Raw genomic sequence first — 13,372 nt, 5'->3', positions numbered from 1 at the left:
TAAGTTGGGCCCACCTGCAGAAGCTAACACAGCTAGTTTTGGAGCGATCAGCTGAGAGCAAACAGGTGATAGCTTGCTGTGGATGACCTGCCAGTCATGCAGATCCAAATACCACTCACATCCTCATGAGTGTTATGGAAGTGACAGCAGAGCACAATATATATAGCTCTTCTTAGAGCTAAAGATAAACTAGCCTCACTTCAATGCTGTATAATGACTGTTTTTTTAAAATTAATTGAAATGTTTTTCTAGCATGAGCATTTAATAAAGCAAGACAAGTAAAGCTGAAATAATATTCCCTTGATACCTTTGTTAAGGCTGCATCTTTCCTGTATTCATATACTTAATTTGAAGTGCTTCTAAAGAGGTGTTGCCATGCAAAGGGTGGTGGTTTAGATATGACTATATTTTTTTACCTTTCTGACATGAGAGTTTAAAAATAATTTTGGAGGCTGTCTAACCTAGTTTGTATCTAAAGCCTGGAATTTACAACTCCAGATGCATACAGCAGCATGTTGAGATTGCTCATCAGAATGAAAACCTAACCAGAACAGCTGTGTTTGGGTTTTGTACTACATCTTTCTGAAAATGCAGTTCTGTGCTTTTAGATTCTGGGGCTTTTTTAATTGCAGAGAGAAACTTTCAGCTCTTCAGTTTTTCCTATTTGCTAATCACAGTAGGGATGAGGCATAAAAGGTTGTGTTGCAAATTGCACAGACCTTCTATAAATAAATACTTGTGTAAATCAGCAAATTAGTGAATTATTCACAACCTTTTTCTGGCATTCCCCAACTTGGACAAATAACCAAATTTATTTATTTATTTTACTGTGGGGAACAAGTTAATTGTCAGTAAGAGTTGTACTCTGCACCTTTGGCCTGACAGCTGTCATCTCACAGTTCCTTGAACTAGATGAGCAAATACCGGCTTGTCTCTTAGACAAAGCTTAGTCTGACCCATTTCCCTCTGTCTTACTGTGCTTGTATACAACACAGCAAAACTGCCCACATACAATTATAGAAGCCTTTAAGCATTAACATACTACACATGCACATATACCATGATGCAATTTGCTAACAAAATGTATGAATTTTCAAAGTTCTTGATAACAGATTAATCTGAAATTTGGAACCACTGATTCTCCTTTTATTTTCTGAAAGGGATTAAAGACTGCTTTTAGCTATCAAACCTGTATTATATGTATGTAACATGCATTGATCCAGCTACTGCCATTTCCAGAGCAAGGATACTTGGGTCAGACTCTTAATGCCTGTTAAATTCTGGGTTTTGTTTCACAGCGTGTTAAGGAAGCCCTTTGATCTGGGGATCACATACTTTGGCCTTTATGCCTGACTCATCAGAATCATAGCAAGGGAAGATTACAGCATGGTAATTCTTCAGAGGGAGGAGCAATAGCAAGAATAATACAAACGTAGTTGGTTCTGGAGTTCAGAAAGTCCATAAAGAACAAGTAAAGCTGCTGAACTTAGGCCAAACTTGAGGGCTACAAAAACTGTTCAGAATTTTGGAAATACAAAAGTTATTTGAGAAATAACTTTGTTGTTCTTTGCTAATACTGAAGGAAGCATAACATCATTTGGTGTCTGGATTCATCACCTAATTTACCGCATTTGTAACTTTCTTGCCAAGGTAGAAATGTTTGTCGGGCAGTAAGATTTTTACTTGCAAAAAAAGGAGTTAAATACTGTAACAAAGATTAGCAATATCATAGCCTTAATTTGGTGCCTAAGATTAAGGTTGGGATGGGATAGGGAGTTCGTTTACCTTGGAGTATGTTTGAAACAGAATGTTGGAAGATTTTAGTAGGGTATCTACAGCAAGCTTCAAGTACAATTTGAAGGCATTCAGAGGATTAGAGGAGGTTAGTTAAAGGATTATTTACATCTTTGCACATTCTGTTTCCAGTATGCTTCAGCCCAATTGGATTCCCTGCTTGTCTTGTTTTATTGATCACTTTACTGGCACAGCACTAATGTGGTGCTAGTGATACATTAGACAGTATACCACCAGATATGTTTAATGTTTCTGAAGCTACTAAGGTAATTCAGAGTGGGTTTTAAGCCAGAATCTGAAGTGCAAGAATCCATTGTGGAAATATTTATATCTATCTAATTTTGGCAGACTAGCAGGTTGGTTCTTGCCTTTTTTCCAGGCATAGGTGAATAATTTTTAGTGACTTTTAATACCCCCTCTCCCCCCAAGTTAAATAGCTAGCTTTAAAGCCATACTGAATAGGTGTTTAAAAAAATTTTGAAGCGCAGATAAAAACACATGTATATATTGGAAAACATTAGGTAGTGTAATTATAGGACTCATTAGACAGCTCTGCCTATAATTCAGCTGTAAAAATGTAGCAGGTAATGAGCTGGTAGAGTAACAAAAATACTGTGAGCAAGCACTTAAAATATTTTCACTGTTGGGCACCCAGCATCTGAGAATGGTGGATGAGCTCACTAATGAAGATGCAGCCAGTTCCAAATGTGCTAAGGAAATATCACTCTTGGACCGTGACTGAGGATATTCCGTCTTTGGTAGCTCTTTGAAGTGTGAAACTTGTCTTGGCTGCTGGGAAGGAAATATTTTGCCATGTTGTATTGATACAGTGATTACTGTTCTGCCTCAGTATTATTGTTTTCTGCCTTTATTTGTAGGGTTGGCTCCTTCCCTTTTGTGCTTGCCTTTACTCAAGCAACAGTAGGGTGGAGATGATAATGATTTAGTGACATTCTTCCATCAGGGTTCTGTCTAACATCTGTGAAACTTAACAGTATTGTTAATTGCATCCTACTGTTCATGTAAACTGTTAGTTATGATGGAAACCTTGGAGTTGTATGTCTGCATCAGTTTATACTCACAAGCTTTTTTTCTTACTTTTTCTCAAAACCGTAACAGTTAGTAACATGGATCGGCATATTTTAGGCTGTTGATAGCTTGGATCTTCCAATCTTGCTAAAAGGGGGTTACATACATTGCCTATCAATTGCCTACCAGGTAGTTTGAGTGAATTTTTTAAATTAACTTTTTTGTTGTTTAAAGCTTTTTTTTCATCTTACCCTTAAGTTTTGGGGTTTGTAATTAACGTTTTGTGAAAGACTTACTGTCTAAGCCTCCTGTTAGAACTTAGCTGCACTGACATGGTCATGAAATTCTAAGGGATGACTGAAAATATAGCAATTCATGGATGCTGAACATACTGACAGATTTCTTTTTTTTTTTTTTTTTAATTTCAGATGAAGAATTAACTTGTTAGAGATTGAATAGGAATTTTTCTTAATGCAAGTCGCTTGGTGAACTATTTAATGGAACTTGGATTAAGCAAAATCATTCTATGGTGGAATGTCAAAATTTAGTATTTTGAGAAGCAAACATTAGCATTTTGTTACTGTGAGGAAGAAAACTTGAACGATATGTAATTCCTGAAGTTCTTGATGGTTGTGTTTTTAAAAGTGACGTAACTAAGCTGAAGATAATATATGTTACATGTTGAAAATGTTCATAATCTCTTGGTTGATGATATTTGCCATAACCCATTTTTGAGTGCTTTGCAAACTGTTTCATCACCTTAACTGGTCTTCTCTAAACATACAAAGCAATTTTTATCACAAGGATTTCATCGTTGTATTTGTGGTTGAGAATTTGCATGCTTCTAATTGACAAGGCTTATCAGACTTGCTTGTTGTGCTACTGCTGTGTGTTCGTACCCTTGTGCATACATAGTATTTGCCATTTCTTTTTCTGGCATATACCCTTTTCAAGAGGTATGTCTAAAAATGCATAGCATGGCCAAGGCTGTGAGCTTCTACAACCATCACCACTTGACGAAGATTTTCTGGAATCATTAACACTTGTCAGCTTCCTTCTTTTTGTTTTGCCGAAAAGCTCAGAGGAGGAAAGAAACTTACGTGGTTTTTATGCACTTGAATAAACATATGGCAGAAGCTGTAACACAGATTACTCTTAGGAATTACACTTCTAACAGGCTGGGAGAACGGGACTGGTGACCAGTCTGACCAAACTTGGCATATGGTTGCAATGGGCAAGTGTGTCTGGGGTGAGGAAGGAGGAAGTCTGGGAGCAAGAAAGATGGGACCATCTCTTTTGTTAGCAGCTTGTCTTTGTAGTTGCTTAAAGGTGAGAAGTTTCACTGGAGTTTCTCAGACCTAGCTAGTTTTTGGCAAAGCAAGTTAACTATTGCAGTGCTTGTCCCATGCCAGCTTTGGGAATGCCATGACAAGAGCAGCTGAATGGTAGAAGGCAGAATTAATTGTCACTGTACTTACCAGTTTGAGAAGTAAATGTTGGGCATAAGTTCTCGAATTAGTGCTCTGCAGATACCTGGTCTGTCAAGACAGTGCAGTTTTGTAGTGTTCTGGGTGTTGGTTTGTTTTTTCACCATGAACCAAAGCTGCTTTTCCTTTTTACCTTTTTTAGCTCTAGAAGGTTTCCTGATAGAACTAGCAGGATTCTCGAGCAATTGACACTTGTACAAAGGGTGTGTGTATATGTTTGTATATAGTATAGTGAATCAAATAGGAGGCAATAAAATCACATTGTTTAGGGCATATTTTGCTTTGTTTTCTGCAGGATTGGTAATTTTGGTCCCAGTTACTCAGGTTTTTCAGTAATTATTTAGTTTTTTCCAGTGTGGTAGTACATTAGAGAAAAGACACAGGGAGTTACTACCAACATTCAGAGGCTATTGTGTATGACTGTCCCTGAACATGAAGCACTTAATACATTTTCTAAAGGGATTTTGTGGACACAAATTGCAAGTCGGGTAGCATTCCAGATCTTACACATGAAAATATTTTTTCTCTCTCAATTTGAATTTATGTATTAATCTGCTGGAGTCAATGTAACAGTCATACAAAAAAAATCAACCTCTAACTTACTCTGTAATAGATTTGATTCCTAAAATTACTGTTTATTAACTCAAAATACAATTGTGAAATAATGAGAGAGAAACATACTGTGTTTTGGCTCAGTGAGCAGACAGCATAGTTCCGCAATCTCAGGCTATAAGAAAGTTGAACCTTGAACTTTAGTGTGAGTAGTAAAATCATGAGAGGAATATCTTCAGAAATCTTTTACAGCATCCTAACAGCATTAGATTGCATTATATTACACGTATATATCCAGTCTGAATTCAAATTCCAGTCTCTTTATCTTCATGTTTTTCCTCTCTAAGAATTCAAATCTCTTTGATACTGACTTGATAAAATTGTTAATTTAACTTGTAGTGTTTTTACAAAATGGTCTGCTAGTAGTTGGAAAAAATTAGTAAGGAGGATTTTTTTTTAAATGTAGTTAGAGCTTTACTGAAGAAGAGCACTGGAAGATAAATAGTCAAAGCATGCAATTTATATTGTTTATAATGGAAATACTGATAGAATTTGTAGAATAATGAGGTTTTTCATGCGTAACAGAGCAAAGAAGGCTCAGTGGTATTTGAAGATGAGTCATCCACAGAAGTTTAAAAAAAAGTACAATATCCATGCCTGAAATGTCTTTATTTTTGGCTAAACTAGGATCATTTTTGTTTTTTAATTGTGTGTTTCTTTACTTCTAAATAATGAAAACAGTGTTTTGGCTGTTCTAAAATGACCTAATGCATATTTTCTGGTTACATCCTGCCTTTATCAATATCTGTTGTCTTGTAAACTGCTGCATTGTTTTATGATGTTTTTAATAGTGTGGGAAAATTGAGTAAAATTGTGCGACGTTCTTTACCTTATTACTTGATTTATTTTCATTTTCCTGCTTTTTACATTGAATGACAGCTGCTAGCCGGGATGATAGCAGAACCTGCTTTTCTCTCTGAGTATACTATCTTTGCTTTGGATCCCACCAAACAACCTAAGCCACAGAGTGACGGTGTGGTGAGTCCTCCCACCCCTCTTAGTGATGCCTTTAGCAGGGGGAGGCGACTACTGTACTAGAAGGCAAACCTAGTGTTGCTTGTGGCTTGTTCTCACAAAGGCATCTATCTTAACTACCCTGTTGCTAACCCTGCACTAAATTTCACGGAGGTAGTACCTGATAGCTCCTGGCTGGTGTGCTGTATGATGTGAATTTATTGTAACATAAAAAAATTAACATGTTTTCTGTTACACAGGTAACCATAGTCTATACAACTTTTAAATAATTGTTGCACAAGTTGTGTGTTTGTTGCATAGAATTCATTAATGCCATTGAAAGTCTTCCTCTTCATTTCTATGTATGTCTGTATGTATTTAAAGATAAATGGATGTGATAAACGTTGAGATAGTTTTTGTCTAAAAATTGTATTCTTTTTGCTGTGTACAGTGAAAAACTCAAAATGTTATTTACTTCTAATGGTAGCAGGAAACATTTATCTCACATAGACACTGAAATTCAGCTACTTCTACTTGGTAACCTGGCAGCGATTATTGTGGGAATAAATAGTCCTTTTTTAATAGTTTTTATTTTAAGTATGCATTTCTTTGCCTGGAAATATGTTTATAGTATGGTAAATAGAGAAGCTCAGTGAGAAGAAGACAAGGAGTGGAGGAAAAGCTGCTGGCATAGGGAGGAAAGCAGCCTTCTGGCTTCTAATGGACACACGTACAAAGCTGTGTTCTGCTCAATGTTGTTACAGGGCTGGGATGGCGTCTTTCACATGCTTTGGAGGCCTGGCATTCCTGAGTGCATATTGATTCAAAACAGTGTCTTTTGCAGCCCCAGCTCATCCTCATATGTCACAATTACTTTGCTTTTCCAGTTTAGCAGGTACTTTTTGCTACTCATGAAGCGGGTGACAGTGACAAGTCAGTGAGAGCTGTAACAGGATAGAATTTTGATAAGCAGATGGACATAGCACAACACAGCATGTTGTGGGGGACTTGTCTCTCTCAAGCTAGATTAAAAAGGTGATCTGTGGAAGGTCTTCATTTGTTATAAAGGGTTATGCTTGTTTAGAGCATGCCCTTAGAGCACATACTCTTTACTAGCTCAGTCGTGGTGTTCCCAAGATTGAGCTTTTTGATGGGGAGCAAACAGGACATTCAGACTGTGCTGAAATCTTTAGTTTTGAAATAGGTACTAGATTCTGTGCGACCCCCCCCCCCCCCCCTCCCCCTAGGTATTTTGACCGTATATTCCAGGTCTAGTGATTACTACTAAAAGTTTCACTGCAGATTTAATTAAGCTTTTCTACCCTTACAGCAGTAAACAGTTGTGGGCTGTTTGTCACTACACTACAGAATATCCCTAGTACAGTTGCATTTTGAAAAACATATTTCTGTGAATGCTCAAATGTTGCCTTTTTGTTATCTTTTAGTACATACTTTAGTGGCAGGAATCACTGATTTGCATATTTATATACAAGACTGCATACATAGCAAATAATTATAATGTAAGAATTATCATTAGTGTGTTGCCAGTGTGTATTAATACTACGTTACCAGTAAAACTGATGATGTTCTCTGAAGTTTTTGGGAGCTCTAGAGCTGTACTTTCACAGTAAGAACTGTGGGGGAGAAAATGATGTAGACGCTCATAGGGAAGAGGAGGGCCCATTATATACAAATATGTATTAAAAAACCCCAATTATATACATTTGGGAAAACTAGATAAGCTAAAGATGCAGGGGAGGAAAGTTTTCATCAACACACACAAGTGCATATTCTGCTAAAACAGACCAGTATTTTAACCGTGTGTGTGCAAGAGGTGTGATCCAAGAGCAAACATCATCAAGAACTGTCTGTAATTGTGGAATTTTTAGCATAGATGAAGTTAGTGTAAACTCTTTACCAAGTAACCTGCATGGTTTATGTCACATGAAGAAACAGCTCAAATATTATCGGAGCGTTTTTTTTAAAGGAAAATTGAAAGAAAATGAGTGAAGAAAATGTGTACTAAGCTCTCCTTGCTCCATCATTTTGGAATACCTCATAAAGAGGGAGAACAGTAAAATGTTTTGAAATGCAGATATTAAGTTTTCACGCTTTACAGCTCTTTAGGCTTACGAATATATTTATACCATTGAGAATTATTTTATATTTCAGAAATAGGGACGTATGGAAGCACAAGTGTCACTAGAACACCCTGATCTGCTCCAGTTAAACTTGAGTTCTGGTTTATACATCTTAATAACAAAAAGCATCCTTTTTATTAGAGATTGGAAGTGTAGCTCTCTTTGGATACAGATATAGTTGCCTATGTTTTATACGTTCATAGAGGAAAGAAAGAATTCTGCTGGTCTCCAAAATCTGTGACATCACCCTTTTTAAGACTTTCAAAACACCAGCCTGTGCTCTGTGATACTGATTTTTTCTGAAACATCTCTGAAGGCTTATGAAAAGCAAGGGCTTTTAAGCTCTTCAAAGACATGAATCTGTACTTACATATAGCAACTTCCATTCATGCTTACCTTTCACTGTGTGGACACCAGAATATGACCCTTTGCCCTAGAGCACAGTGACTTAGAATTGCAGTGGCTAGATACCTGTGGTGTTTCAGTTTTTATATAAAAGATAGCCACTGTATCCCTTTTATGGTTAGTATCAATAGAAAGTCTAATCCCAAATATAGGTTCTACTTCTTTTCACACAGATTGAATAGAAAGATGTCAGTAAAATTAATAGGAAAATCTTAAAAGTGGCGATATCAGTTATAGTTTTGAAATGACGTTTTTTAAGGATTCTCAGAAAACAGCATCCATGGTTTTTATATTCATGAACACCTTATGAGATTTAATAATTACTTAATCTTGTGGTTTGAAATAGATCTTAAATATTAAATTATTCTTATGAATTAGATGTACAGACTGTCCATAGTTTCTTTTACTTCTTGTTATGGCTATCAGAATATTTGATTTTTGAAAGAAGCGGTTGTAGTTGGTTTGTATTTCTTGGTAAAGTATGTGTCTTCCGCTGTTGTCGGTCCAGTACGAGCACGGTAGATGCTTTGTAAACGATAAAGCAGAAGATAAATCTTTTATTTGGATTACCCTTATTATTAACTTTCCAGTTAGGGGACGAAGAAGATCAGGTAATGGAGCCAACAATGAAATGTAGGAGTGCTTTAGTTTAAAACTCAGTAGGAGCCGTTAATCCACTAGGAGTCAGTGCACTGTGACAGGACAGTGCTCTGAAGCAGAATGCCCATTTTGTTGAAGCCAGGTGAAGCGCAATTTCCAAATCCAAACAGATTTCCTGTGTGGCTGGTATTGGTCATTTAGCTTTGTCTGAATCAGGGTGTCTGCTCATTTCTCTGGCTTCCTTAACTCTCTGGATTTCTCTTCTGTTGTGGTTTCTAAGTTCGCTTCACAGCAAACCTGTCTGAAGCCCTTTTACACCAAATCTTTCCTCTTCTACATTTAGCATTTGTGTATACTTACCTGGGTGTTCACACAGAGTAGAAGCTGTGGGTGTGATCATGTAGCAGATACACCCCTGGAAGATTACGATTGATATTTTAGTTGTATATACACCTTAGATTTTACAGCTTGCCTATAACTATCAGGGTACATCTTGATTAAAAATTAAGTTACACTGCTTTTAGCCGATTTCTGCATATTTTGTTTGATATGTCTCAGTGATTTGCTTCTTTTGGAAAAAATTCATATCCAAGATGGTTTCTGGCATGTTTTGCTACTTAGTTTGACCTGGTTTAAACACCAGAAAACCATCAAGATTTGTACAGATGGGAAAAGCAGAGTAGACAGACTAGCAACAGAAAAGTCTGAACGCTGAGGGGGAGAAAAAAAGAAAAAGAAAAAAAAGAAAACCCCTGAAAAACCAACCCCCAAACTATCGTTTTCTGTTGTGTTGGTTTTGTTGCTTTGAGTGGAGGATTTTTTGGCTTTTTTTTTTTTTTTTTTTCTTTTTTTGGGAGCGCAGAGTATGAGTGAACTTTTGCACAGGTTGTTTTTTCTCAAAGTCTAATTTTCTTCCTGTGCTTGTTTGGAATCTTAAACAGCCTGTCACCAGCACTTTTTTCCAGGTGGTTTCCACATACCACCACCACCTGCCCCCCCGTGTGTTTCCACTGTTACTCACGTTGGCTGTAAACAACACTGGTCATCAATTAGGTTTTTCCTGCTATCATTTTGTCTTTCTGGTGTTTCTTTGATTTGTGCATAAATGTTACATAAATAATCATTATGAATAATGTAATTGGAGATGTCAGCATTTGCAGATGTCTCATACTAATCCATGCACACATAGCCGCTTTGTAGTTCTGTATACTGCAGCAATCTGTTTTGAATTTAACAAACTAGCTTGTTTGCATGAAGACATCTTAATAAACATTCAGCAGAAAGTACTAAAAACACAGGCAAAGAAAAAGCACAAATGCTATTTGTAGGAATTGGTGAATTTCAGGCCTTGTAGTCTATTTCTTCTAACAGTTGTTTTTCCTCCTGTAGAACTTGAGTAAACAACCGCTCCCCAGATCCACAGAAAACTATGGCAGTGGACCTGCCTCCCCACAGGTATGGCATGGATGTGAGGGGGGTGTTTCCTCCTTCACTGCCACATTGTCTTTGTGTTATGTAACCTTAAGTGCCCGGTATGTATCTTTGTGCTGGAGTAGGGGTGACAAGTACTTGCCCATCAGAATACTAGGCTGTTTTGTTTGCGTCTGATCTCATGAGCTGGTATTAGGCATTGTCACTGATGCGCAGAGCATTTTTTTGTAGGGCCAGGTTAGCAGTACTGCAGGCTGCCTGTGTTGAGGACAGCCAGCACGAGGTACAGGACATTAATCTCACTTTCAAAAGTAGAGAGCATACTGCATAGCTAGAAAGCTGATTTCTAGCTGAAGGTGAAGAACTGGTAGGCTTAAAAAAAATTTAGTGACATTCTTTAATACGTCTCAGAAAAAGTTTAGCTTGCTGAGTGGGATTAGCAGTGTGTCCCAACAGTTGATTGTGGGGGCAACATCATGCAGTGATGCTTTCAGATCGTTCTGTAGCACCAGTACTATTTGGTACCATAACACAGAACCTTTTGTTGTAGAACAGCATAAATGCTTTAGCTGCATAAATCAATAATAGCATTTTTTAATGTTTTATATATATATATGTATAATAGTAAAAATCATAAAGTCATTTCAAATAAAATAAAAACTAGAAAAGGACTGTTTAAGACAGCATGCTAGCACTATCATACAAGGTCTTTACAGTAAAGTTGTTCTCTTAATCATAGGAAAATATCTTTGTGTCTTTGAGATAAATACAGTCTTCTGTTCAATGCACCAAGAAGTGAGTCACAATATTTATTTTTTTAGATTTGGGACAACAGTAAATGCAACTTTATTGTAGTTACATCTTTTTCACTTTTTAAAGGGCTTACACAGAAATACATCCGTTTAGAAGTTTAAACCAGAGCTGTAGTTCATTGGATTTGGTTGCTGTCTGAAATTGCCCACATCTGGTAGTTGCATGCTTCATTTTTCTGCACAAGGAGGTGATTCTTCTAAGGGAGTGGTCACTGTTTGGTGTCAGGCATGTGTCTGGCAGTGGCTTTTCCTTTGCCCAGGTCAGGTCTGTTTCCTGGACTTTGGTGTGTCTTGTCTGCCTGAAAGCAGTGCAGAAGTAATTACTTGCTTTGTATTTTTGCAGCTAAGTGACACTCAGTCTTTCACCCAGAGGCTTCAGCTCCGAGTTCCCTCCATGGAGTCTTTGTTTCGAAGCCCAGTAAAAGAGTCCCTGTTCCGCTCTTCTTCTAAGGAGTCCCTGGTACGAACTTCCTCAAGAGACTCATTGAATCGACTGGACTTGGATGCAGCTGGTCCCACCTTTGATCCACCATCAGACATTGAAAGTGAAACAGAAGAGCCGCCGGGCAATGTGGACAGCCTCAGCAAAGAGCAGTTGCTGCAGCGACTGCGCAGAATGGAGCGCAGTTTGGGCAACTATAGGGGAAAATACTCAGAGGTAGGCAACGTTGTGACTCACTTGCCTGGGCAGAGAGAGGAAAAAGATGGGGCTAACAGATACAGCAGTAGTGGATAATCTTTTTGTTTTCCTGTCTGGAGCAAATGGATCAACTTCTAGCTAACATGGACGTTAAATTATTATTGTAAGTCTAGTTATTTTTGGCCTAGATGGGTCAGATGTTTTTCTGGTAATAAAACTTGGAAATCCGTTTCTTCTCTTGCTTATAAATATTGTCATATTATCAGCAATAGAAATTAATTAGTGGTTACTCAGAGCAAGTAGGCCTATGAAGGTTTCCGCTGAGAGCAGCGGCAAGCATAGCTTGTACTTGCATGGCAGCAAATTCTCTTCTGAAACTTGGACTTGAAATGCACAATGTATGTTCCATGCATGAGTGATAGGCAAGTGTTTTGGTTTTAATAAGTTCTATTCCCCATAATTTCCAGATATTCCCTGGAAGGAATTCAGTCAAGGACTGTTTCTTCCGCTATTTTAGTGAAAACCAATGATACAAGTAGTTTTGCCACTCTTTTCCAAACGGTTGAGAAAGGTGAAGCTTTCCAAGTGGTGGTGTTGCATTTGTTTACTTATAAGTTTGTGTCTGTGTTGTATTTAAAACTGGATATTTGCACTGTTTTTTACAGTTCTTTTAAATGTTTGTTGCCCTTCAATACAAAAATTCCTGTGCAGACTTTTGGCTATTAGTGTCAAAGTCCCTGGAATCTAAAATATCTATACAGCAATTACAGTACTCAGCATGTGCCTGAAAAAACAGGTGTCTTCCATTAATTCATTAATTGTTGCCTCCCATTGATTTTTCATTCTTTTCCAGCAAGCATAATAAGATAGTTCTTTAAAAAAGTGTATGTAAAATGTCTTGCTGAAATGAAAACTCTTCAGGTTGTGAGTTTGTTTTGGTGAGGTTTTTGTTGTTTGGGGGTTTTTTTAGTGTAGTCTGTCCAGCAAGTATTAATTTTCTCTGTCAAAAAGGCCTCACACTACTTTTTTGAGTTTCTTCTGTTGCAAAGAATTACTCTTTTGGAACTTGGGAGAAATTAGTCTAAATATATGATGAGTATTTGAGATGTAATTTTTTTTTTCCTCAATTAAAGTAGGATACAAAGTTAGCATATCAAAAATATGGTAAGGGAAACTACCCATTGTAGTTTTAGGGTTTTTTTAAGTGCAAAATAAGTATGACCTTGACATTAAAAGTAATTTTGAATTCTGAAAAATCCTTATTTATTTTAAATAAGAATTTGAAGATCGCTTTTGACTTAAAGAGTTCTGGTTTGGACGTTTTAAATTCGTTTTCAAATTATGAAAAATTAAAGGAAAACAGAATATTCTAGTTCCAAGTGCCATTATGCTACTTTAGCTTTGGACAGCTTAGGCAATTGTGATCAAATTTTTAATTAAACTAAATTGTGTAGTTACTCATGAAGT

The 13,372-nt window shown here is 37.1% G+C and overlaps 1 protein-coding gene across 6 annotated transcripts in view; it reads left to right on the top strand.

The window, feature by feature from the left end:
- Window positions 1-13,372, top strand: part of GOLGA4 (golgin A4) — a 95,507-nt gene that overhangs the window by 34,043 nt on the left and 48,092 nt on the right. For 3 of the 6 annotated variants that reach the window (XM_056334660.1, XM_056334659.1, XM_056334663.1), the window contains exons 3-5: window positions 5,802-5,900; window positions 10,412-10,477; window positions 11,609-11,923. In XM_056334660.1, the coding sequence (XP_056190635.1) occupies window positions 5,802-5,900; window positions 10,412-10,477; window positions 11,609-11,923 (480 nt within the window). The remainder of the gene's footprint in view (window positions 1-5,801; window positions 5,901-10,411; window positions 10,478-11,608; window positions 11,924-13,372) is intronic. The other 3 variants (XM_056334664.1, XM_056334661.1, XM_056334662.1) reach the window with 1 other exon arrangement.

The sequence above is a fragment of the Falco biarmicus genome, chromosome 4 (assembly GCF_023638135.1).
Source record: "Falco biarmicus isolate bFalBia1 chromosome 4, bFalBia1.pri, whole genome shotgun sequence".
NCBI classification, from domain to species: Eukaryota; Metazoa; Chordata; class Aves; order Falconiformes; family Falconidae; genus Falco; species Falco biarmicus.
The sequence above is the reverse complement of the archived record's forward strand: the minus strand, read 5'-3'. Positions and strand labels throughout refer to the sequence as shown.